This window comes from Squalius cephalus (assembly GCF_949319135.1).
Source record: "Squalius cephalus genome assembly, chromosome: 8".
Lineage (NCBI taxonomy): Eukaryota > Metazoa > Chordata > Actinopteri > Cypriniformes > Leuciscidae > Squalius > Squalius cephalus.
In genome coordinates, this window is record NC_137129.1 from 8,417,523 (window position 1) to 8,445,311 (window position 27,789).

At 37.2% G+C, this 27,789-nt stretch overlaps 1 protein-coding gene and 1 long non-coding RNA gene across 2 annotated transcripts in view; one reads left to right on the forward strand and one right to left on the reverse strand.

Moving 5' to 3' along the window:
- Positions 1–27,789, forward strand: part of csmd2 (CUB and Sushi multiple domains 2) — a 305,472-nt gene that overhangs the window by 247,263 nt on the left and 30,420 nt on the right. The window contains exons 39-48 of the mRNA XM_079877810.1: positions 147–216; positions 1,989–2,105; positions 2,431–2,640; positions 3,784–3,972; positions 6,979–7,156; positions 8,060–8,205; positions 8,909–8,989; positions 10,251–10,364; positions 23,383–23,571; positions 26,555–26,701. Of these exons, the coding sequence (XP_079733936.1) occupies positions 147–216; positions 1,989–2,105; positions 2,431–2,640; positions 3,784–3,972; positions 6,979–7,156; positions 8,060–8,205; positions 8,909–8,989; positions 10,251–10,364; positions 23,383–23,571; positions 26,555–26,701 (1,441 nt within the window). The remainder of the gene's footprint in view (positions 1–146; positions 217–1,988; positions 2,106–2,430; positions 2,641–3,783; positions 3,973–6,978; positions 7,157–8,059; positions 8,206–8,908; positions 8,990–10,250; positions 10,365–23,382; positions 23,572–26,554; positions 26,702–27,789) is intronic.
- On the reverse strand, positions 16,330–17,477 carry LOC307162483. Its single transcript, XR_013821930.1, has 3 exons — positions 17,411–17,477; positions 16,626–16,682; positions 16,330–16,520 (listed from the first exon to the last, which is right to left on the reverse strand). It is a non-coding gene; the product is annotated as an uncharacterized lncRNA (long non-coding RNA).

A 27,789-nucleotide genomic window follows, 5' to 3' on the forward strand; every position in this document is an offset into this window, starting at 1 on the left:
AAAAGCCAAAAATCTGAGAAAAGTCATGATGTCATAATGGTCCAAACTGTGCCAGTCAGAGTGTGGCCAGAGTGAATACTGAATGAATGAAGGAAAAACTGAAAAACAAACAATATTTCTTATTTTTATTTTATTTTTCTTTGCAGGGAGTGTCCCATATCTCTTGCATGCCAGGGCCTGTGCGCCGCTGGAACTATCCGCCTCCTCTCTGCATTGGTAATAACTTGTCATCTTTTATTCATTTATTTCTTTTCTAAATCCTGGCTTCTGCAGTTTTATGAGTTCAGATCTACCACAGAGTCCCAAATGTTACAGAACTACACTGGTACTTGTGTGGGTACAGCGCCCCCAAAAAGTACTTGGGCACTTAAGCCGCATTTAAAAATGTATGAATTTCACTGCATTAGGTAACAAATGATCAAATAAATGATGCTAGAGTGTTTCACAGAACCAACTTCACTTTTCTGAGCTGTTTATGCAGTTATTGGGTTTTATCCAGCTGGTCCCAAGCTCATTTTTAGTGAAAGTATGAGGTCAATTCTACACAAGTTCACACAGATGTCCTAGCAGTGTGTAGTTCATCACATTAACTTTGAACACGATGCATTTTGACATGTGTGCTTGTGCCATCTTTCATTAGAAACTGCTGTTTGGTTTGTTAATTTATCTAATACAGTGAAAAGAGCAAAGATATCGAGTATTCACATGATCAACGTAATATTATCACATGTTTCTTGAAAAAATCTAACGTTTTATTATACCCCTATTAGTTCAGTCTCCTGCTGTGATTGGCTGGGCTCTTGAGATGGTTTATTCGTTGCTTGGATGTTCATCAGCAGTTTCATTATTCCTGCTGCTTTTTCAAAAGCACAGAACATATTTCCACTCTTCCCTCCACTCTATATAGACTCCATTCATGATCTGAAGCTTTGTAGGGCTTCACAGCACATCCATCAAGTCTCTTTGAGTCCAAAGCCAGGGCTTTAATCAGAGTGATATTTGAATCAATCAGTAGTTTAGATTCAAAGCCTCGAGAGGAGGAGGGATTGAGCATACGTTTTCACTGAAATGAGAAGATTGAAGGCTGCAGAGGTGCTCGAGTGGCCTTTGATAGCTTTGGGAAGTGAATTGGCCTTTTTAATAAATGAAAGACTTGTTTCCCCTATGATGTCAATAGAAAAGCTAATGTGTTACATTTCTTTATTCGGCACAAAGCTTTCAGGGTCAGTGAACAAGGTAGACTGCATTGCTAAGCAACGTGAAACGTCAATCGACTTCTAGCCCACACAGGCTGTCATAGATGTCACATTGCATTGCATGTTTACATGCTTTTTCACCATGGAGATTTTTTTTTTTTATTATTATTATTATTTTTTACAGTTTGAGTGAAAAGTTAAATTGAAAAACAGCATCTTGTGCATTTACTGGAAGTTAGAAAACTATCTGAAATATGATTTTTTTTTTTATAAAGTTTTTGCATATTTTCTTGCTTCCATTAAAAGCACAAATTACAAATATACTTATTTGACGACCTACAAATATATAATATTACAGGCATGGTGAACTTTTCTGTTTAAAATGTTAAAATCCATGTCATGTATGTCACTTAATACATATCATGTATAAATTAGATATTGTATATTTTATATCTTAGATTTTCAATGTGCTCTTAGACTTTTGGATCCTACTGTATATTTAGCAACTATAGAAGCCATGCTGGCTCACCAATAAAAGACCAGTTCATTTGCAGGTCAGTGACAGCAATTTTCACTTTCAGTCATATTTATGTTCCCACCAATCAAAAGAAGTGGAAATAGCCTGTTGGTTGCTTCATATCATTCTCTAATAATAGCCTGACAGCTGTCAGCTGTTTGTATTTGCCTTTAGAAGTACTTGAACCTTGATCACTACAGGTTTGGTTTATATTGCAGTATGTGTTTTCGACAAATTAATGTTTCTAATACTGTCCCCACCATTTTTCCTTTCAGCTCAGTGTGGGGGAATCAGAGAGGAGATGGAAGGCACCATCCTCAGCCCTGGTTTCCCAGGAAACTACCCTAGCAACAGTGACTGCACCTGGAGGATTTACTTGCCAGTCGGTTACGGTAAGGACACAGCAGAATGAACAGATCTAGTTTAAGATGAATTGGCTAAAACTGTTGATACTAACCATGATATGTAACTGGTTTGTTACGGAATGTCACCAGAGACAGAATGAGAATGAGGCAGAGCACTCATGGAAAAATAAATAGGAGAAGTTTTGTCCCTAATATCGCAATTATAGAAATCAAATTTCAATTTCTCCATTCAAGTAGATAGAAGCTGTTCTTGTATGCCTGTTGCCTACATAAAACTAGCTGTTAGCACGATGACTGGGATGGCATGCCACTTTGACATTACTAAACACATCCTGTTTTATCATCCAAACAGGGGCTCATGTGCAGTTCTTGAACTTTTCCACTGAGGCCAACCATGATTTCCTGGAAATTAGAAATGGACCTTTTGACACCAGCACAGTGATTGGCAGATTCAGTGGGCAGGACATACCACCATCTCTTCTAACCACCTCCCATGAGACCACTGTATATTTCCATAGTGATCACTCTCAGAATAAGCCTGGCTTCAGATTTGATTATCAGGGTAAGGAAACTAAAAAAGTGAATTTGAAAAAGTTGAGGATTGACCATTTTACTTGGGGGTGGGAATACACAACTCCACATTCTGTTGTAGTTATCATTGTTGTTGCAGTTCTGCCTTTGTACATTTATTTTCTCAGGAACTTCAATTTGAATGTCAGTTTCAATACCTTGCCAAGACAATCAGTCAAGATAACGAGTAAACACGATAGTAATCCGCTCTCTATGAAGCTGTGCATAAAATCCATCAGGTATAAAATGCTGCTGATGCCAGAATCCAAAGTAGAATATGAGTCCAGTGAGTGAATTTAAAAATTGTGTCATAGAAAGGGCCTGTTCTAAGAAGGATCCATGAAAGCTATCAGAATTTACACTGTAATGCAATGACAGTTTGCAGTATTGAAATGACTTGTGAAATCAGTATTTACATAATTATGTGTACATTAGCATATAAATCAAGCATTATATCCGGCAGTATACCCTTTTGCTGAGCTTTGTTACAGAAGATGCTCTGATCCACATAATTAAATTTCTTTAGTCATGGTCATTCTGTCTGAAAGCTTCAGCGTATTTCCTTTTGTGTCTATGAGATTTGAAAAAATAATTTGGCAAAACAGACTCAGACAGAACTAATGAAAAGAAATGTGTATGATTTTTTATTTTAGAACTTCCCTTCAGAATGACTTTAAGACATCATTTAGGTAAATAGACAGAAAAATGGAGAAACACAAGGAAATCATCTTAACTCAGGGGCGAGATGTTGTGAAGTGTGTTTTGGTGCTTTCACTGCCTGCAATGAACATTGATCACTTGTTTGCTTTCCCATGAAGTTCAGACCTCCATAATTGAAATCTGAGAAGAAAAAAATGACAGCATCTGTCATTGCCAAAGCTTTGATTGCATTTGCTTTGAATCAAATCCCAATGCTTTGTTGGTGTACAGCAATCAGTTGATTCCATGCAAATGGTTTACATGTAAAACTTGGTTAAAATTGGTGCTTGGAGCTCAGACCAATCATTTTATAGATGCAAATTCATTTCTTTGAGGTGTCACAACAGATGCACTTTTCGTGGGCTCTGCTTTTCAAAAATGAATCATGCATTTTCTTCCCCCATGTTTCATGTATCAATATGCCTGTCTTTTCCAGCCTATGAACTTCAGGAGTGTCCTGATCCTGAACCCTTTCACAATGGTGTGGTGGTTGGGGCTGGTTATAATGTGGGTCAGTCCATCTCTTTTGAGTGCTATCCTGGGTATCAGCTGATGGGACACTCCATTCTTACCTGTCAACATGGTACTACACGCAACTGGGATCATCCGTTTCCTCGTTGTGAAGGTACAACCCCCTCCATTTCCTCTCCCACATTAGTAAACATCTGGAATGTAACATTAACTACTGGCAAATAATGTATTCTGTATGCTTAATTACTAGCTTTGTTTTACCCATCATCAGATGGGCAGTTTTGAATGCGTGTCAAAGAGGGCAACTGCACATGAATGCAAATTCTTTACTATAAACCATCCCTACAGACTTAATGGCTTCGTTCTAATATCTTATCCAAGGGGATGATGGGAAAGGAATCGAGTTTATCCTTGACCCACATTCTCATGCTCATTTTTTTTTCTGTTGATTCAATGAGTTAATTATGCAGTGGGTCACGAGGTAGCATATGCACTGGGGATGCTGAATGCTCGTGTGGGAATAAAGAGGCTCCAGGGAGGTACTCAAGGGGCTGACATAGCATTTGCAGCCTCGTCTCCTTGTTCAGGCACTGGTGCTTTGCCCAGCATCGCTGCACAGGTGAACCTGCAAATAGAAACACACATTATTCATCCACTCTGTGTTACAATACTCTACACAATGAAAAACTTAGCATCAACCTTGGCCTTGTTAAAACACTCTTGCAGTGTGCGTAATTGAATTTGTAGGAATCGAGAGCTCTGATGTTACACAGAGTGAAAAGGGAAAAAATTAATGTGACGCACCATACTCCCATGCTGTGTAATATGTGCACTGTCAAGATGAAAGATATGACTCTTTTGTTCACAGAATGCGTTCAGTATATACAGTATATAAACGCAACAGGTGAATTACATTTTTGAAGGGACTGTAAAGTCACAGCTGAGAGTACCAGTAAGTAAGAATAAGAGTCCCCCCAAAAAAACATGAAAGATTACCACATTATTGGTTTAATGCACTTCAAACTGCCATTTCTCTTTCTCTCTCTCTCTCTCTCTCTCTCTCTCTCTCTCTCTCTCTCTCTCTCTCTCTCTCTCTCTCTCTCTCTCTCTCTCTCTCTCTCTCTCTCTCTCTCTCTCTCTCATAGACAGATAAATTATACTGTAGTCAAAGTATCGGTCTCAAGATATAAAATAAGTGTATCATTTTATATTAGCTTTTGAAACTGATGAAATAAACTGGCTATGGACATGCTGTGGTCAAATGTCCTGATTAATCCGAATTTTATCATTGTATCTGTATAGTAAAATCTTCACCTGTAGTAAAATACTATATAGTATTTTCATAGTGCGTTGCTTTAGGTCAAAGACTTTGTTGTGGTGACTGATGAGATGTTTTCAGAGGCACGAATGATTAGAGCTGTGGCTAACTACATTTTACAATGAAATGCACTTACGTAAAATTGACGTAAAATCAAGTACTCAAGTTAAGAACAAATTCTTACAATATTGTACATAAATTGTACATATATATTTTATATATAATAATAATAATAATAATAATTTGTTACATTTATATAGCGCTTTTTCTGAGACCTCAAAGCGCTTTACATAGATGGGGGAATCTCCTCACCCACCACCAATGTGCAGCATCCACTTGGATGATGCGACGGCAGCCATATTGCGCCAGAACGCCCACCACACACCAGCTTACTGGTGGAGAGGAGACAGTGATGAAGCCAATCAGTATATGGGGATGATTAGGAGGTGATGGACAGGGGCCAAGGGGCAAATTTGGCCAGGATGCCGGGGTTACACCCCTACTCTTTTTCAAAGGACATCCTGGGATTTTTAATGACCACAGAGAGTCAGGACCTCGGTTTAACGTCTCATCCGAAGGACGGTGCTCTTTTGGCAGTATAGTGTCCCCGTCACTACACTGGGGCATTAGGACCCACACAGACCACAGGGTGAGCACCCCCTGCTGGCCTCACTAACACCTCTTCCAGCAGCAACCTGGTTTTTCTCAGGAGGTCTCCCATCCAGGTACTAACCAGGCTCAGCTCTGCTTAGCTTCAGTGGGCAACCAGTCTTGGGCTACAGGGTGATATGGCTGCTGGCCGATTTTCACCCATGTCGCCCTGCCCCTATCCTGATTTCTGCATTATATATTATACGTATATATATTATTGTTTACTTAATTAAAATTATAAGTACTTTACAACCCTACTGCCCTAGCTATCACCTACACATGCTACCACCAGTAGTTAATGCCCAGGGTGTCATGTACATAGATTTCCTCTTCCAGGCATTAAAAAGATGATCGATTTTCTCTTCCACTGTCGCACCTGTCCATATCAACCAACTTGGCCTGTCCTTTATCTATGGTTCCCTCCTCTTTTTCAGTTCACCACATTCCTCCCATCCCCACTCACCACTCAACTTTTTTGCCCAATCGATAACGTCACCATGCATTTCTGCTTGATAGCGTGGCATGTTTTTTTTTTAATCAATGCTGTGATCGATACTTCATTTACAACGTAGGCACCCCTCTCAGCATTCCATCGGAGACGAGAGGAAATTAAGGAGGAGGAAAGAGTGTATAAAGAATTGTAGAAGGATAGAGAGGGCGGGAATGAGTGGGGATGTGGGGACGGAGAGACCTTGACGGTGCAAGAAACCGCTGAGAGTACAGTCAGAGTGAGAGTGTATTATGACTGTCGTTATGTGTGCGTTCAAGTTGTGGGCCTATCTTTATTTCGCCAGCCAAATCGCATTGATTATTTCCCCTCCGACTCGGGGGCAGCAGCAGCATGGGATCAGGGATCAGCAAGAGCAGGAAGGGGATTTGATTTCATATGTCTGGGGCTCATTTGAATCATTGGAAACATGGAGACGTCTATATAAATGCAAAGCATTGCCTGCAAGAGGGATTTCTAAGATGGAGTTGGACATGGAAAGTGAACTACTGAGAAAGACTACTGAGTGGTGTTTTAGAAGCCAGTGGGGATTTTCACCCATGTCGCCCTGCCCCTATCCTGGTGTCTGCATTCTCCTCTGTTTGCCAAGGCTGCTTTCTGTGATGGTGTTTCTTTAATATTTGGTTTCTACAAAAACTTTTCCAATTTTTCCAATTGTTTTCATTTTCATTTTTCCCTTTTAGTGCCATGTGGAGGTAACATTACATCAGAAAATGGCACTATCTTCTCCCCCGGTTACCCAGAGGACTACCCCGCTTCTGCGGACTGCAGCTGGCTGATTACAGTGGCATCAGGCTTGGGAATTCGTCTTAATTTCACCCTCTTGCAAGTCCATGGCCCCCAAGATTTCATCACAGTCTGGTGAGTTGTTCAACTTCCTGTAACGATTGTGCTTCTAAAAATTCTCTTTCTCTGTTTGTCACTTTCTTTTCTGGGAGGGAGCATATTTATAGCACATGCAGACTGGTGGCTAATTAATTGGCCTTTTAATTGAGTCACTTGAGGCCTGTATGTACAGGTTCCCCTTAAAACAGATAAAGATGCAGTCTAATTACACACCTTCTCTAAATTCATTGAATCTTCAATTAATCTCTGCAATTTTCTGTTTTGGATTAACTGAAGCATTTTTTTTTTTTTTTTTATCTATGGTTCCCTACTTGTTCTTGAGGCATTATCTACTCTCTTACATGCATGATACATCCACTTCAACTCAAACTAAAGGTACAGTATAACCAGAAGAGTAAAGAAAAGCTCTGTCAAGACAGCTTGGTCTCAGTTCAGTGACCCAGCACTCCCTTTAGCCAACCAGATTCTTTTCTGAATGCACAGGATAGGACATAATCTGTAGAGCTCAGTTGGCCACAAACAGATGGTTTTGAAGCTGAATGGTCATGGTTAAAACTGGGATTGGGTTGGTGCCAAGTTGTTTCCTTCCCACAAGAGGATTGTAAAGGTAACCCCCTATGTGATGTCCTTGTAGACGATGGTGTCGGTCTCACAATGCCTTGACACAGAGGCTGAGTCTGAACTGAGCGTGAAAGAACCGTAAGAGTGTGAGAGGATTCTCTGAAATCAGAGAGGTAATCAGTATGGCTAGAATTGTCCCTCAAATCAGTAAAGTAATCAATATTCAACTAAACGTTTCTCAAATCAGCCTGGTTATATGGGTGGGTTCTGACTTGCTGTGCATTGTCAGGCAACAAGGAATGTGGTGTTCTCCTGTCCCATTGAGTATGCAAGGTTAGTGGGTTGTGTCTTCAACAGGGATGGACCTCAGGAAACAGCTCGCAAACTCGGAGTGTTTACAGAGGGAGAGGCCAACAACCCACCAAGCAGCACTTCTAATCAAGTTCTGATACGTTTCCGAAGCAATTCTGAGAAAGGTGGACTGTTCAAGATCAACTACCAAGGTAATTGGTTCAAGAGAAAGTTACCGTTGGCATTCCCATACATCTCAATAGCAGTTGCCTGATTGCCGCAGGATCCCGTGGAAAGATGTGATTAAATACATTATTGCAGAGTTGTAGTCGAAAAAGTAGGTTCAGTTGGAGGCAAGACAAAGATCTAAAGAGGGTCTGAATGATTCAGAAGGCACATTTCGGCACAGACCACAAAATGTATCAAAGTGCTGTGGTACTCAAGACCATCAAAAACCAGTGCCAATCAAATGTTCCTTAGTTCATGACAAGACCATGAAAATATGGTCTTGGATTCAAGAAGGATTTTAGACCGTGTCCAGACCTGAGTACTGCAACTCTGCATGGGTGCTTAGGACTGAATACAGTTTTTTCAATCCAATGGAGCTGCAGGTAGATTACGACATGACAACACTGATAGCTGTCAGCATCACAACAGCCATGTCACACATAAAAAGCCATCCAAAAAAGAAAAAAGAACTGCTCAAACATCTACTACAATACAATGCATGGCTTTCAATGTAGAAAATTATCTTTGGATCTAACAGGGGCTATCCTTTAGCTATTCAGCTAAACCCTAAATGAAAATATATTTTTTTGTCATTTAGAACTGTTCTTTATTTTCACAATGAATAACCCCAATGCAATATGACATGTCTGAACCTGTTCTCTTTACCTCTGTCTCTTTTTCTTCTAGCCTATAGACTTCAGTTTTGTTTGCCACCTCCCATAATTCCTAATGCAGAAATACTGATGGCCAGTAAAGAATTTAAGATAGGTGAGTTCGAATTGATTTTACATCATTTACAATCTGATTTGTATGCCTGCTTGTGTGTGTTTGTGTTGGTGGACTCGGCCTGGCCCAGTATAAGTGGAACATTTTGAGCAGAGACGCAGGCTGCCAGTTCATTTTCAGGCTTGAGCGCCTCTCATTAATAATGTTCCCAGAATAGCAGAGCCAGCCACACACACACCTCCCGCACCCCCCATCCCCACCCCCATTGGCTGTCCATCTCTAAGAGGTTTTCTTTTTTTTCTAGATTGTATTCAAGCAATTTAACTTTTTTTTCTTTTGAATCGTTTATGAAAACTGTTGGTTTCACCTTTGAGTACCCACAGAAAACACTTATAAATAATAAAACAATCATGACTTCATTGGTCCTCTAATGATGAGTCACCAGCCTCTGTTGTCTCTGAAATCCATTGGTAAATCAATGCACTGCTTTTCTGGCATGGAGAAAAAAAAAATGCATTCATTTATATTAATTGTTCTAAATGGGTTGTTAGGGGTTGGTGCAGGGTTGTTTGATCTCTCTGGAATGAAGCGTGTTTGTAGAGCCTCTGTCGGGGTTAAAACAGTCATGGTCTTTGGCACAAACCTACACTGAATCACTGTTTTGATCACTGATTATCCACCACATCCAATTTATTCGCTTAATTCAGTGATTTAACTAAGGTCGTTGTGTTTGGATGGCCATGAATCCACGTTCTCAGCCACAAACACATTCCTAAATATGTATTTCACAGCATGCCTCGCTTTTTTTTTCTTTGCAAGCTTGTGTTCCAATTCTTCAAGTTAAATGCTACATTATAAAACCACTAGGTGTTTTTGTTCCTCTTAGCTGAGTCACAGAGTGCCTGAATGTTTGTGTGGCAACAGGGAGATTTGCTTCAGAGATCTGAGCGGCCCTCAGGTAGCAGCCTATGGGTGTTATGAATGTAAACCATGCGGTGTGGCGCTTCCTTAATTACACTGCAATGCAGCGCCAGCACGTTGAGTCTCCCTTTGACTCACTCTCTCCTTCTCCCTTTTATTCTTTTATTGTCACTGTCAGCCATTAAGCAAGACAGGGAGGGGACATGGCCTTCATCAAGTTGTGAGCGAGGCAATGGCAGGAACAGCCAGATGCTGCTCCTGTTGTTCCGAGCATCTCAGAAATCCCATGTTCTCCATAATATTACAGAAAGTGCATCTGAAAGACAATTGATAAAGCAATGATGAATATGCTTACATCTGTTCACTCCCTCTCGTTCCACAGGTGATATAGTGCGTTACAGATGTTTGCCAGGATATCACCTAAATGGGAACAGCATTCAAACCTGTCGCCTGGGGACTCATCTCGAGTTTGAAGGACCTCCACCTTCATGTGATAGTAAGCTATTTCAGACACCAGCATGTGCAGTGTTTTGGTCCCGTATGGTCCTTTTCTCTAGCCTAACCACTACGTCCCTTAGTCAGCTAGATTGAAGATAAATACCAATCTGTTTGAGTTTTGTCATGACTATGCTGGTCCACAAGCTAAATCTCCACATAACAAGCCTAAACCAAACCAGACTTGGCCAGCATGAAGTTTCATACGTTCTTTCTTCTGTGGAACACAAAAGAAGATATTTTTAAGCACTGTCTGCTTCAAATTATTATTTTTTTTTTAATTTATTTTTTTTTCAATTGGATATCATTGAACCCCATTGATTTTCATTGTATGGAGAGAAAAAGAAAAAAAGCTTTGGGAGCTTTTCCAAAAGAAGAAAGAAAGTCTATGATAAAATAATGCAAGTAAAGTAAATGCTGACAGAATTCTCATTTTTGAATTAACTATCTCTTTAAACAGACTATATTAAACAGTTACACCATGGTACTTTGATGTAAATGCCTTATTCACTAACCATAAGCATTGTAAAAGACAATTCATTCTTAGTAACTTCCTCCCTCTGCGTTTTACAAAAGACCAGTCCTTTGGTTTATATACTATAAAATCCACCCCCACTGTGTTGCAATGCATGATGGGTCTATTGATCATGATGGTTGAATCTGTGCTATATGAAGCTTCATTATTGCTATTGGCTTAGAGGTGGGATGAAATACCTCAGAGCCTGTCAAGCAAACCCCATGAGAATGCTTAACGCTCATCTATCTTTCCTCCAGCTGCTTTTATGTGATTTGATATGGCATTTTCCATAAACTCTTCAGTTCCTCCTCATTATGTTTGTCTCTATGCTCAGCATAGGAGAATTATCTCTCTGAGCTCTCTGTATAGTCTTCATTGTGTACAGGACTAAAACGCCTCTGTTGGATGCCCCAATATGAATACTGTGAGATCCTAAAGTCTAGGACCACTAGTGAAAAAAATTTAATACCGCTTTTGTCATTATAATTTATATAATCAACACAATATTTATATATAAAAAAAATTAAAAAACATGATTCTCAGATTTTGCACCTCATTAAATATCAAACAGACTTAAGTTATCCCTTCCTGTGTTTGGCCTTGTCTGCGATGTAAGTAAGAAGCAATTGGGCTGTTTGTTTACTGCAAGCAATTTGTGGACTGCATTTCAGCTTTTTGGCAGAAAAATTAAACAAATTAAACAAATAACAGACATGAGGCGTTATCATTTTCAGCATACGCATATATCAGAGAGAACAGACAGAGGCTGGGGTTTGGGACAGTGTGAAGGAGGAGGACACATTTTATTAAAAAAAATATATAAATAACTATAGCAGGCCCAAGCATGTTCCTCCTAAACCTTCATGGTGGAGTGCTTTCAATGAACCTGTGTAATTCATCCTAACATTAATGTAGGTGTCGGCAGTTAATTGTTTCGGCTATATGAAAAGCCCCTTATACCTAGCGCCAACATACCCAGCTGACACCCGCTCCATTTGGTCAGGGTACTGCCTCAGACTGTCAGTCACATTAAATATGCCTGCCTCGTCAAACTCAAGAGAGAGGGATGAGAGACAGGCAGAAGGAGGAGGAGGAGGAGGAGGAGAAGGAAGGTGATCTTATGCGTTGTACTGAGATCCTTTGTGGAGTGAGACAGGTCTGTTTTGAGGGTCAATCAAAAAATAAAATAAAGGGATCAAGTATATAAATGTGCATAGTTAGGTTGACAAAACAATTATCCATCACTTGTTTTTGAACTTTGTTAAATGCAATACATTTACAATGAGAATTTGTGTTTTATGTATTTAATTATTTTACATATAAAAGCTCTAGAAACAAACAAAAAACAACTTTTTTTTCTTTTTTTTTTTTTTTTTGAGAAACACCTTGGGAAATACATCAAATCTGTACACTGTGTTAGACAAGGTTGTTCTGTCAAGTCTGCCCTTTTAATTCCAACAATGCAATTTGTTCTATAAAGTGAAGGGAAATTATATATTGCCATGTGACTATACTGTACCACAAAGGGCCAAAAGCCAGGACAAAATACTTATGGGAGTTTTTAACCTTCCTTGCTCTCTCCTGTTGTTGACATCAAAGGCTGTGCATCCAATTAAACTACATGATATTTCGATTCATATTAAATTTCAAATTTATATTCATTTAGTAGAATAGCCAACATGGACATGCTGTGTGATATGCTCTCATCTTCAAAAACCAGCATTAAGGATAAAGAAACCTGACTACATGAAATACAGGTTCACTTGAAATAAAAATCATTCTGTGGCAATTATTGATTTAATGTAATAAATATTGATCATTTCAGTATTTCTTTATAAGGATAGCTTTGTTTACGGTTATCCTGAAGAACGAGTAAAAGAGTGAGCAAGCATACAGAGAGAAAGATTGAGGGATTGAAAGAGTAGAAAGGAAGGACAGTGATGGGTAGAGGGAACGCAAAGCTCATTGAGATGCAGAGGATATCCAGGCTGCAGGTGCACCCAGCTATTAAATCACAGCCTCTCTCTCTCTCTCTCTCTCTCTCTCTCTCTCTACCTGACATCTGATCTGTCACATCCTCTTGTTGAATACATCATACCATGTCTTTCTTTCCATCAAATACCTCTCCTTGCTTCTTTTAGCTTTCCTCTGATATGAGAATCATATCTTTTGCGGACATAATCGGACATATACACATGACGACGATGGCCACATGCCAGTCTCGTCAAAAGAAACCCTGTGCTTGACATTTCGACAAGGGCATGATGCAAGATGCTTGATTCCATTGAGTCCCATTTAAAAACTCTTATGCTGCATCTGATTGCTATAGGCTTTCCCTTTTTCTCTGTGTTCCCCTCTCGCTCTTGTTTTTGTTCTCTCATATTCAGAGAGAGAAAATAGATTGTGAATGCTGAGAGTGCATCACATGCCATTATGCAAATTAAGGGTTGAAGAATCTCACACGTAATGTGGCTTCTTTTCTTCGCAGACTCTTTTGACTTTCTCCACACTCAAATGTCCAATGTTTATACTTAAATATACTGTGTTATATATAAATAAAATATGCTTTTTATCAGTGACGCACAGCATGCCATGCACACATCCGTGTTGAATTTGTTATTCCACCCTTCTGTCACCATAGTGACATGAAAATTTCAAAGCTTTTTTCTCTTGATGGCATTTAGGTGCTCTTTTCATTTATTTTCTTATACGACTAATATTATTCAATAATTTATAAATTATTTGCATTATTTTTCTCCTATTCAAAATTCTTTTGAATTTATATAAAATATGAATCAGTTGATCATATATTATGTATATTTGTATATCATAGATATGTATTATATACAGTATGTCACTGCATGCATGTGAAAACTCACATCAATGCATATTAGATGGTACATGCACACAGTGCCATACTAATCTAATAAAATGGCTTTATATTCACCTTTTATCTTCTGAATTATAACAAATGCTGCAAGTATCTCCACATCTCTTGCTCGTTTTGAAATCCCACTCTTCTTCATTATTAGACAGCCAATGATATCACAATACATGTTTGGATGTGTGCGTTTTCAGCTTCGGACGTTTTCGAAACATTACTTGTTAACATTATTTTCAGTGATTTGATATTTCCCTATTAATTATAAAGTTCACTAGCAGCTGGACACGTATTTGGGCAAGATAATGATGAAGAAGATAATTTGAAGAATATGGGTAATCAAACAGTTGATGGACCCCATTGACTTCCATAGTAAAAAAAAAAAAAAAAAAAAAAAAACCTATGGAAGTCAATGGGGCCCATCAATAATTGATTACCGACATTCTTCAAAATATCTGACCCTTTGCTAACCCCCTTACACATGTTTCTGACTAATCCTACCTTTAATTACTGTTCTAGCTTATTATCAGAGAAACTTTTGCTGTTTTGTAATGTCTAAGTCTCTGGATAATCGGTATGTTTGAATTGTTTTAAACGTAATTTTACAGAGGTTATCCAAAAATTTTATAAAACGTTGTGTACTAACAGTCATATAACAAGGTATCAGAGAGCTAATATGGTATTACTGCATCCAAATTTGCGAATTTAACTACTGTAATACGCAACATTGGAATATAGCATAAAACATTTGTGAATACAGCAGCGTTTCCATGCCATGTGTTCAAGAGAAAAAAATCGTCACTTCCTGGGAAATTGGCAAAATATCTAATAAAATTGGAAGTTGCTGCCATCTGGGAAGCCACTGTGGCTCTTTTTTTCCTACATCATAAATGACTTGCATCATAAATTTATTGCAGTCGAAACGCAATAAACGTTGTCATGTTATTTTGCATTCGGATGGGAGGTTATTATACCAAAGCATTCTGATGACAGACTTTGGCTCAGGCATTTCAGAATGATAAAACCAACATTTGAAATCTTGTGCAATGAACTTAGTCCACTGGTTAGTCCAGTTATCAAATCACATCCACTGTTGAGACAAAGAGTTTTTTTTTGTTTTTTTTTTTTGTTTTTGTGCATCGAGGGATTTATACTGTAAATGTGTTTCCATTGTACACTGAAAAAAATGAGTCGTTGGATCAAAGTAAAAAAATTACTTCAACTTGTTACAAGTAATCGGTTTACTTTATCTCAACTTAAAAAAATTAATTTACTCAAATCACATTTCCATAGTCAACTTAAAGTAAAAATACTCTTTCAACCAAAGAGATTTGTTTAATTAGCATTAAATTAAAAATTATTATTTGGATTAACTTAATTTTTAAAACTTTTATATATTAAATATCAAAATAAACACAAAACAAAATTACAAACATGAAATATCACCAAATTTTTGTCTGAAAAAATAAGCCTTTTACACTCTGGAATCAAACATTTAACTGTTTATTTAGTGCAATCTTCCAACAAACTCACAGAAACCAGAATTTCCACTTGTTAAAACATGTGATGCATTTGATTTACAAAAGTCAATACTGAAACCGTTTTAGTGCATGACTTAATAAATAAATAAAAAAATACATTCAATAATAAAACCGTCAACAATGTAATTTTGTACAACAACAAAAAAAACATCCATCAATAAATGTATACATCAATTCCATTTGCTATAGTAAAATTGTCACTTGACATTTCAGATTATCTTGCATTAAATTTAGGAATGTAACAGAAAACATTGAAAAGCCCTTAATATGGCATTGATAAATCATCCAATGTAACATCAATTCATTGAAAAAAAAAAAAACATTGAAACAAATCAACATTGAAAGCTCCTTAAAAGACATGACATGCAGGAACATTTAAAGGGTTAGTTCACCAAATTAAAATATTTTCAATGAGATCTGAGAGCTGTCTCACTCCTTCATAGGTTGCTATGTAATTTCATTCTGCCGGCCAAGACAAGTTAGTAAAGACATTGTTAAAATAGTCCAAGTGACTACAGTGGATCAACCTTAAGTTTATCAAGCGACAAGAATACTTTTTGTGTACAAAAAACAAACAAAACTTTCAACTTTATTCAACTATTAATTTTCTTGAGTTTGGGTCTTGAGTGAGCTCACGAGAGCACCACGACACATGCGCGAAAACTGAGAAGATGATGCTCACGATCATTTGATGGGAAAGGCTGAAAGGTAAGCCATTCATTTAGCAGCATTGTCAAGGAACTTATACGTTTTCTCGTTGGTTTTTCACGATTCGGACATCCAGTAAATGCACACTTTAGAACCATTTTAAACACTACATCTTCTCAGTTCTTGCGCATGCGTTGTGTTGCTTTTGTGAACACGTCAAGAAGATGAACGAAAGTCTTACAGGGATGGAACAACTTGAGGGTGAGTAAATACTGACAGAATTTTCATTTTTGGATGAATTAACCCTTTAAAATCCATTTGCATCTTCGCTATGTCCATGAAAATTTTTTGAAAGGCCTCAAAGGTATATTTAAGTACTTCAGGACACCTCAAGTTCTCAGTACGTGATTCCAAACATCATGGCACAAGCAGATGCAACTGAGGACAACTCATGTAAAACCTCAATACCATCAATGACAATGCTGATGTCCAGGGGAGTGCTTAGACCATCACTTTCACAGAGCACAAAAACTGTCCAAGTTCTCTCTGTGCTTCATCTTTCTGGCCAATCTGAAAGACACACAAGCAAAAAAAAAAAAAAAAGGAAACAATTCTTACTCAGAGAGTTAATTCATAAATTCAACTGCTCTTACCAAAAAGAGACCAATTACTTACCGTTATCTTCTGACTGGACTACAATGACTCCAAACTGTTGTCTTTCAACATCTGTATCTTAAAAAAGAGAAACACAGCAATCACCAACTTTCATAAAGAATATTAAAATGCATGGATATGCTTTTGCACCTAAGAGCCAAAAATTGTGCAAGTTTAGATATTTATAAATAATACGTTAAATAAGTTGGTGTAATTTGAACGTTTATCAATAATTATTTTCAAAGTTGCAAAGATGTCATGTCATACAGATTTCATAAAATAATGTATTTTGTGTAACGTATTATGTAATAGGTCATTGCGTGCGTGTATGCATGTTTAAACTTTTATGACGTAATCGGAACCTACTGCAGTGTGTTAAAACTTCAACAACGTAATTGATCAATCAAGTATTTACCATATATTTATTCTTTTAAGGTTATACAGTAGTATGTATATATGAGGCTACTGTCACTTTAAGAATTAACACACATACCAACAAAGACAAACTCGATTTTTTGGCAAATGTTTAAGACACAACCAAATGTGTTAAAGTGAATACTTGACTAGGTAGACATTTTCAATTAAAATAAAATATCTATGACCATTCAAACGCCATATGACACTAAAAAGAACTCAATTCAGTGCTGTGCAATATATTGATAAAGTGTAAATTCTCTGATGTCCACTTTGAATTCAAACTTTGAATTATTTGATAAAACACGTTTGCATTAATCAGTTAACTGATCCTCATGTGATTATAAATGTATGATAGAAACAAACTTAACTTAATTTGTAAGATTACTCACCATATGTAATTGTGTGTCCACCATGAGGTTATCCTGCAGCAGAAGATGATGATGGTCGAGAAGAATTGTGTCCGTGCGTGGTCACTCACGTGGCTTAAACAGAATGCAAACTTGTCATTTGATTTGAAGCATAATCACACCAACTTAACTGTTGCTTGACTCATTTTAAAGTATTAACCACTATTGCTACTTTATTTTTTCTCATTCACCAATGTTTCTACATCAATCAAATGTCAGAAACTTATGCAATCCACTCAATGAACGAAATGTATACACGCAATGTATAACGTTACAATCTCTACCGATAGTAACAATTATATACTATTTTAGGATTTTTCCTGTATCAAAATGAGTTGAAGGTGGTAAAATCCTGCTTGGAAAATAGGTATCTGAACTTGGGCTGTCACGATTATTAAATTTGGTAGACGAGGAGTTTTACCGCGACGCGCTGTTTGAATGCTGAATGGAGAATGATTGACAGCTGCAGCGGAGGGAAGACGAGTTAGCGCAAACTTTAATTTAACGATGTAAAATTTCTTCTGTCCCTCACAACAAGATATGAAATGGCTTTACACCACTTAAATCATTATATTATAATTTGTGAATGATTGAGTAACAATATTTCTGATTATTTATCGCGACAGGCCTAATCTAAGCCTGTCTGAGTTTTGAGGACAGCCGGATAGGGCACGCCATTTGACGGAGGCGGTCGCCTTGTAATTCTCAATGCAGGAAAAACCCAAATAAATAATGTAATTAAAAGTCCACAAATTATCTAACGTAACTAACGTTTCTTATGGCTATCCATCGTTACTAGGCCTAACAGTTATAGCTAACATTAACTGTAGCCTACACTTGAAATATCAGATGACGCTGACCAAAATAAAACAGATATTCAACCAAACACATGCATGAATGCATTGAATTCTACTTTAATATTATACAAATGTATATCAACGGCGATAAAACTTAAATAAAACTTATTTTTAGGATTACTCACCAATACTGTGGATCCGCAACGGTCTTCATACAGCAAAACAAGATGGCGGCCGAACAGAAAATTCTCGACCCAAGCTTGATGACGTCAGTAGTCACGTGGTTTGGACGTGGACGTAAAATTGTAATTTGATTTAAAGCAATTATTTTAAATTACACCCAAACAAATTGTTTTACTTCAAGACAAATAAACTCAATTACATTAGACCAACGACAAGCCAGAAAAGCGAATGTATTGAGTCAGATCAAGTATAAAAAGTTCTTTAAACTAATGACAAGCCATACGCACTTTTTAGAGTGTAGTTTATGCACATCATCTTATCAGATAAAAGATGTATCTGCCTCAATTGATCGCATACGTTTTTTTATGCACATATTTAGAAGTTTTTATTTGCATCTTGGCATTTCCATTCAGCTTTTTTCATGCGTTATCCCAAAATGTGCATTAAAATAGTTGGATGTAAACATAGCTATTGTTGCCTCTTCCAAATATTTAAAGAAATCTTAAGAAGTTTGTGCTGTGGATGAAACTGTGAAATGAACATGCAAAATACTGGCAAGAACATGTACCTTTTAACTTCATGTTACCAACATAACGTTAATTCATATATGTACTGATTGCAATGTTCACAGAGACCTCGTTCTTACTGGACGTTCAGCCTGAGCTAGCAACCGTAACCAAGGAGGCGGAGCTTAGGAAATGATCAATTATGTCAAAACTGTTTGCGGCGAACAAAACAAGCCTGGATGGCCTGTGTTGACAATAGACTTGTGACATTTATCCTTTTCCTTGACATCACGAAATGAATACCATTTTTTTTTTTATGTATATTTTTCCGGGGGCCATATTTGCAATTCATTGTCACGAAGGGTGACATTTTAAGTTGAAAATCCCTTTTTAGATGCCAACCCGTCTCGTACAGTAGATAATCTTCAGCTGCCATTGTTAAAGGAGCAGTTTTGACATGCCTTCTGCTCTTCTGTCAGAATCTGCCACCAAAACTATTGTTTACATTCAGCCTTTGACAGTCCATTTCAAAGTGGATTAGGGGATAAGGGCGACCTGAGCGAGTTAATTTCCATTTGGCGCCATAGTGAAAGGCCTGGGATGATGAGGTTTTTGTCTGAGATTCTGTCTAGAGGGTCATGCTCTTCCCCATTTTGCTGGGGCAGAATGGAATTAGAGCAGTATGATGGTAAAAATGTGTCAACCGGATAGAGATTCTGCTATTGTGTTTATACAACTATATATCTGGGCTATTTTTCAATTTAGTCTGCTTTTAGCCAAAGTGTTACATTTTGCACTGATGGCCCATGCACAGTACCACTCAAAAGTTTGGATACTGTTCTTTTGAACGTTCTACTCATCAAATAATCCAGAAAAAAATGTATCAACGTTTCCACAAATATATAAGCAGCAAAGCTGATTGACAATAAGAAATGTTTCCTGAGCAGCAAATCAGCGTATTAGAATGATTTCTGAAGCATAATGTGACACTTAAGAGTGGAGTAATAGATGCTAAAAATTACATTTTCAAAAATTATTATTATTAGTTATTTTAAATTGTAATAATATTTCACAAACATTTAAAGAGTAGTGTATCATTGAGCACATTTAACATGCACATTCTTAACTTAATTATGCTTAATAAGCCAACAATTCATGTGGTCATGTAAATGCGTTAACCCGTTTTCCTTTATCACAGTAAAGTCATAAACGGCTTAAGCATAAACCAATCGACACGGCTAGATTTGTGCCCCGTACCCCAATTTTGCCCAAAATGTAAACGCATTAATCCACGTTCTGTCGGCTTATTGAAGTGTGCATGTGTGATATGTGACAGGAAAGTGGATTACTGTGGATTACAAACGTTTTGCGGTAAGGGAGAAGGAAATATATCGCCAACTGACTCTTTCTTGACACGAGAAATTATAAAAATCTCATGCAGAAGTGGTACAGTCAAAATTCTCCATCTGTAACTGCATGAGAGGAGAATATATGAGTCCGTAAGTTTCCAGCTGACATGTTGGAATAGTACTCTTTGGTTTGTAAGGGTTTTTTTTTTTTTTTTTTTTTTAACATCACAACCGACATAACAAATAGAATACTCTGTCAGAGACACAAATGAGTCACTACTGAGATATAACCTAATTTATTAATAAAGTCTTGCAAACGCAGTTTACTTGCATTGCTGGGTCATTGGTTTGCATGTTAACTGCGACTACCAGTTAATTCAATAGACCTTATTCAGAGCAATGCCATGAAAGGTATGAAAGTGAGGTTGTGAGGGATAGACTTTCCACAGGGCATGTCGTCTGGAGTTTTTTGTCCACTGAAATTAATTTTCTTGAAAAGATATTTTTGCAGCGTTTCATCAGCAGAACAGTCTGCTACACATTAAATGGTTCAAAGGAACTGAATCAACTCTTAACTGACTTCAGCTGAACAACAGCCGAAATGCATCATTGTCCTGTTATCCCTGCAAAGCTGCTTTGAAACAATCTGTACTGTATAAAGCTCTATGGTGACGTGTCTTAAATAACAGTACAACCCACTGAAGAGATGTATGTCTATCCCTCACAGCCTCGCTTTCATTCCCGTTAAAAATCAAAGATGGCGCTTCTGTGAATAAGGACTATAAGCTGATATTTAGAGTTATCAGTATATTGGTGTAACTCATTAATCTGTTATGAATAAGGTTACCTTTTGGTCTGAAATGGAGAATAAAAACAGTAAAAATACCAAATATTTGTTAGGTCACACTTTAGTTTAGGGTACAATTCGCACTGTTAACTTACTATTAACTACGACTTTCGACTCTCCTAAGTACTGATTGTTAATAGTTAGTAAGGTAGTTTTTAAGTTTAGGTATTGGTATATTAAGGGATGTAGAATATGGTCATGCAGAATAAGGCATTAATATATGCTTTATAAGTACTAACATCCTATTAATATGCATGCTAATAAGCAACTTGTTAATAGTGAGAATTGGACCCTAAACTAAAGTGTTACCGTTTATTATTACTGATAATTACAATATTGTAATTCATATTTAGTTTCTAAATAAATATTTAGTATTTAAAGTATTTGTAAATACATTTTAGTATGTAAAAAATGAAACCGGTTCAATTTCTATAGAATATACAGATCTCGGCAGCACGGTGAGATACGCAGCCAGATGCCAAGAGTTATTTTATGTTTTGCAATATAAACTGATTTAAACATGAATACACTGACAATGTAAATATCAAGTATATAGCAAAGGCCTATAACTGTTATGATACATTAAAGGTGCTCGCAAAATACTTGTCATATCTATCAGTGTGCTGCTTTAGAATATATCTTTGTTTGTGTTATAGGTTAATAGCCAGCTTTCAAAGCACTGTATGCGGCAGCAAATAAAGATCCCCAACACCCACACTTTAAAGAATGTAATTTGTGAGCGCGAGCTCCAGGATACACAGATGTAGGTTATCGGGGGTGTATTTTTTTACCTGAGCACATTATGCTTTATGCAGTGATGATAGGCTCAAGCGGGCATCGATATGCATCCATGATAATGTTTGTCCTCCGATGAAACCGCATTCACATTTTATATCACCTCAGAGCCGTGTAGCCAGTCCCAGAGCTTCTATATTTTACCCTCGTAAAGGAAACGTGTCAAACGGATCCACCGTTCCCGTGTATCCGCCGAGCTCAGGCTCCATCTCGACCAGAAACCACAAGTGTGATTTATATCATATCAATTCTCAAAGCTACGTTTTATAATTTAATCATTGTCACCGAAGCAATTCACTGGGCTCTGAACCTGAATGTAATTATAAGAATAACTTATCTCAGGTTTGACACGTAAAGCCGGACAGTGCACAGCATGCATGCAATTATTGCTTTGATTAACGTCCTTCCTAATCAGTGCACAGACCCGTGGGCTTAAATGTCAGTCAATTAAGGTGCTAAACGACTGACCAAGAGGCCAAATATAGAAACAAAACTGTTTAGTGTGGGTCATGTTGTTTACAGGGTTTTAGCACGCCGCGCCTGTCGATATTCTGATAAGCGGAGGTGAGCGGTAGGGTTAGAAGATCTAAACAATTCTTCTGCCGTAATAATCTCATGCAGAAGTATTCATACCAGCGGAAGTGAAACAGCTGTGTGTTTATTTAGCAAGACAAGTAATATAAAAATCCATATTTCATATCCGAAACGTAAGTGTCATAAATATTTGATAATAGCAATCCCTCCCTGTCTGATGCATACTCTACCTCTCATCCGTGTCATCTGCGTCATGCGGAGCCAAAACAATAAAATGGTGTCAGAGATGAGGGTTTATCCTTTTATGCTGGGATTTGTATTTGGACGCTTACTTTGTATTCCGACAGCCATGGAGAAAATAAGAGACAGGCTTCCGAGATTTGAGGGAAGCAGCCAAGAAGGGCCACTGCATAAAGCCTGATAATTCAAGGTAAAAGTGTGGGGAAATGTCACAGCGGGCCTCTGAGGAATATCAATGACTGAGAGATGAAACTACAGACTGAGGCATGAGAGCCAGGCGTACAACCGTGTGAACAACAGTGATCAATCCTCTCAGTGTCACAACAGACTGGCCCAGCATGCTTTGTGTTATCATTGACTTGCATTCGATGATTTACCATAGACATGCACAAAGTGGGGACTGTATATTGGGCTTGAATAGTTGGGTGATCAATAGGCTGGACAATTTCTGTTGCATCTGAAGTTCAAGTGTCACATTGAATGGAGCTATAGATCTGTAATTCTGTGTTTTTGATCAAGGTTCCTTTCATGTATTTTTTGGTCAATTGAGTTTAATGGTTCTGAACGTTGCTTTGATGGTTAAGGGTTTGGAGAGGTAGTAGCGTTTTGCGTCACCACTACGTCTGATTTATGCATGTGGAAAATCAAAGGAAATCTGACTGTACAGTATGGAGCTGAACTCGCTCTTGTCTGTTTTCCTCAGTCACCTGTCCTATGAACGAGGTGCTGACAGCCTCCACAGGGATAATCCTGAGTCAGTCACCGGGCAGCAGCCTGCCACACTTCGAGTCCTGTTCCTGGGTGGTGAAGGTGGATTCAGGTTACAACATCACTTTCACCGTTGAACACTTTCAGACCAGCAGACAGTTTGACGAGCTGGAGATCTTTGATGGTGAGTGGATTTAGCATAGCTTTTCCTTAAGATGTTTTCCTCTGATTCATGTGATGATAATCATAATAAAATTAATAATAATAATAATTATACAGTTCTTATATATTTATATATTTCTTATACAGTTATATTTTGTGGAAATTATGCTACTTTTTTCAGGATACTATGATGAATAACAAATTCCAAAGAACAGCATTTATTACATTGTAAGAAATAGAAATGGTTCTTTTGAATGAATTATGAATGTCTTTTCTGTCACTTTTGATCAGTTTAATGTGTCCTTGCTCAGTAAAATTTTTTTTTTTTTTTTTTTTTTAATCTTACTGACCCCAAACTTTTGAAAGGTAGCGTATTTCTTATATATAGTTATTTAAAATGTATTATTATAAAAAAAAAAATAAAAAAAAATATATATATATATATATATATATATATATATATATATATATATATATTGATTAGTTATTATTATTATTGTTTAAATAAATTATAAGTACTTAATAATCATTTATTTTTTGCTGTTGTTGTGGTAGAGTTTGAAGATAAGATTGAATCAAGGAACAGACATCATAGCAAAACTAGTTCAGACATGGTTTTTGCTCACAAAATCGGTTTTTCTCCTCCTTCCAATATAATTACTGATACACACCTCACAGGCAGCCTTGTTGTGTTGAACAAGATAGACAGTTGAAGAGAGGCCAAAAGGGATGAAACTTTGCTTTTACACAGTGAAAACCTTTTGTAAAAGGCCATGGAAATTGCTTTACCCAACAGGGTTCTGTTCAGGGCCAGTCTTAGGTCAGCGGCTTTTCTGGGGTGAAAGTGAACCCATTTAGACTGAGATTACGAAGTGGATTACAGGTCAGAAGGGTCATCTCACACACATAGAGGCTCATCACATTTTAGGCATCATTAAAGTGGCCCACAATTATAACTGAGTCATGCAACTTTACAAAGAAAGAATGACATGAATAAGCCTCCACTTTCCTTATTTCAAAATTTTGCTACATGAAAAAAAAAATTGCAGTAACCAACAATATAATTTAATTTGAGTTACATATTTTGAAACACGAGTTAAACATATAAACATGAAGATAGTATTACATTTAAATATAGATTAAGTTTATACATTGCCGTTCAGAATTGTTGGGTCGGTTCAGAAGTCACTTATTTTGATTAAAAATATAGTAATATTGCGAAATGAACTGAAAAGAACTGTTTTCTACTCAGTTCAACCCAAAGTCATTATAATTTATCTAAGCTTAGTTAAAAAGAGTGAAATGAATGAGTAAAATAAAACTCACAGTAAATGACAGCTGGGTCTCACAGAATGGCATTGTGCTACACGCGTTTTTCTAAGGCTGACAAAGCGACTGTGTGACTCATCTGGGAGCAGTGTGAGCCACTCCTGAGGGGAGCTGGCATGCTCTGTGCTGATTATGCTTTCAGCTCCCATTGCGCTTCGAAGCAGACTTTGCTTTTCACAACATGCCATAGCCAGCCAGATCACACTGAATCCCTTTACCTCCCTGCAGCTTGACCCAGACACTAACATGATGTCTGGAATAGCCTTTAATACACACACACACACACACACACACACACACCCCTCTGGACTGAATCAGAGTTCAGCTGATCTAAAAGCACCACCAGTGAAGTTTATGGACGGAGCCCTGTCAGTCAACATTAGCCATGAGAGGTGGAGAGACTATGTTGTGACAGAAACACACCAGTTGTGTCACTGCTGGTAGTAAACATGTCAATTTGAAGTTTGTAAGATATGTGGCTACTGATAGTGACAGAAAGAGGTACCAGTGGGAACACTTTTTTTCTTTTTTCTTTTTTTTTCTGCCATGATCAGTTGCCCAAATTAGTGCAAAGGTCAAAGGCTCTGATTTACTAAGATTCCAAGTAATAGACAATAATTTTCTTGTGCAACAAAATAATTTCCTGTGGAAAAAATAAATAAATAAATAAATAAATAAATAAATATATATATATATATATATATATATATATATATATATATATATATATATATATATATATATATATATATATATATATATATATAACATAAACTCATATTTATTTTATTATTGTGGTAATTGTTCCAAAATGCTGCCCACTTTTTATTTTTCAAATGTATATATTCTATATTCTATTTATTATTCTATGAATGGTGATCTAATCAGGACCATTGCTAAAAAAATCACTAAACATTTTGGACCTAGTTTACACCAGTTTTTAGGGCTGTTCAACCGAAAATTAGGCCTATAAAACATTTCCGAGTTTTAGATTTTCTGAGAGTGCTTTCAAGTTTACATATATGTACTCAAACCTTTAGGAAATCAGAGCCAATGTGCATAAAATACATGGAAGACATTTCTTAAAGGGGTCCTATTATGCTTTAATTACATTTTTGACCTCTTTCTTTAGTGTGTGATGTTGCTGTTTGAGCATTAAATCGATCTGAAAAGTTACAAAGCACAAAGTCACTCCAAAGGGAGTTATTCTCTATATCAGTACGCACTGTTTCTGAACTTCCTGAAACTCCTCGATTGTAGTCTTGAGTTTTCTTCCTAGAACGCACACATCACAATATTCCTCGTTTAAATGATTCCTATCCAAAGCATATGCAAAAAAAAAGGGTCGAGGCCTGGATAAGTTGCAATAATAGTTTGTCGAAACTGGCGGTTATGGTAAGGGCCGTGACATTTCTGAAACAAGCTAGAAGCAGTTAACCAATCACATCACACTGATTTTTGGAAGGAGGGACGTCATAGAGACCAAAACTAAACAGAACATTACTGACAGACTGGGAAGAAGAGGTGCTGCAACAATGTAAAATATGTGACATATAATTTAAGTATGTAAACCTATACCCAAAAACTTTTAGAATGCCAAACACATATCTGGTCTGAGATGTAATAGTTTTGGACCAGATACATTTTATAACCTTATGCTTTGCTTTATCCTGCAGGTCCATCAAGACAGAGTCCACTGCTCATTACTCTGAGTGGGAACTATTCATCTCCACTCAGTATTACTAGCTCTTCTAGCAAGGTTTACCTTCACTGGTCCTTCGATCACACCTCCAGCCACAAGGGCTTTCGAATTCGCTACTCAGGTGAGCATTTCAACACATCGTCTAAATCACCAAAACACAAATTGTATTTGGAATTCACCAACACAGAGTTTACATAAATCATTTTGTTTAATCATTTTTTTTTTAAAGCAAATCATTTATTTGCATTTTTATTTTTATATTAATAGATTCATAGCTTTGTTTATTTATTTTTTATTACTTTAGTTCTTCATAGTGCTCAGTGTATTTTTCATAAGCTACTGTATGAGTTTACAGTTTAATTTTAAACAATACCATGAAATAATACTATTGCATCTTCACTATCTGCATGCAAAAACAAGCATACAGTGTAACTAGAAGTTTGATTCATGAGCAAATGACTCTTATGAGCTGATTCTTTTGAATGAATGGGTTAGAACTCACAAACTCATGAACTTACTCATCGTTTTGGCTTCCAAATGACAATCTAACAGATAAAATATGGCTTCCTGACTGCCTGAATGTTTATGACAACTTACTGTTAAAGATACGCATTCACAAAACGACCAATTATGACTCCCCGCTGCAAAAACAGAATTACGTAGGAAATACTGCCACAAGCTATCAAGAGCTGATTGCACAGTTTCATGAGCAATGGCATAATTCTAAATGAGTTATTACCCTATAAATATTTAAAAAGTTTCCGTATGCTCCTAATCATTAGCGTTTCAGAAGAATGACTAATCACCCCTTTGTCTGGCTCATCAGGGTCCCTTCTCTCGGCATCAGCTTGTTTGGCTTTTTCAGCTCCCTCCTCGCATGATGGATTTTTGATATAGGGCTCTGTGACAGTCTGGGTTAACAGCAGCAGCACACCTAGGTTTTCCTCCTCAATATGGTTTCCCTTCTGTAGCGATACCTTGGTGGGACAAAAACAGATGGTGGGACAGACTCAAAGCTTTGTTCGCTTTTCTTTCTCAGTCCATCTTTTATCTCCACAGGCTGTTACTTCATCAACTGGAGCAGCTCCTTACACTTTGTTTCTCTTTTCATTTTTCTTTTTAATTCTTGACCTTTTCTTCCCACCATCACAATGTGTGAGGTTTGTCGAATGACTCAAGAAGCAGTGCAGGTTAAAGGTTGAAAATTGA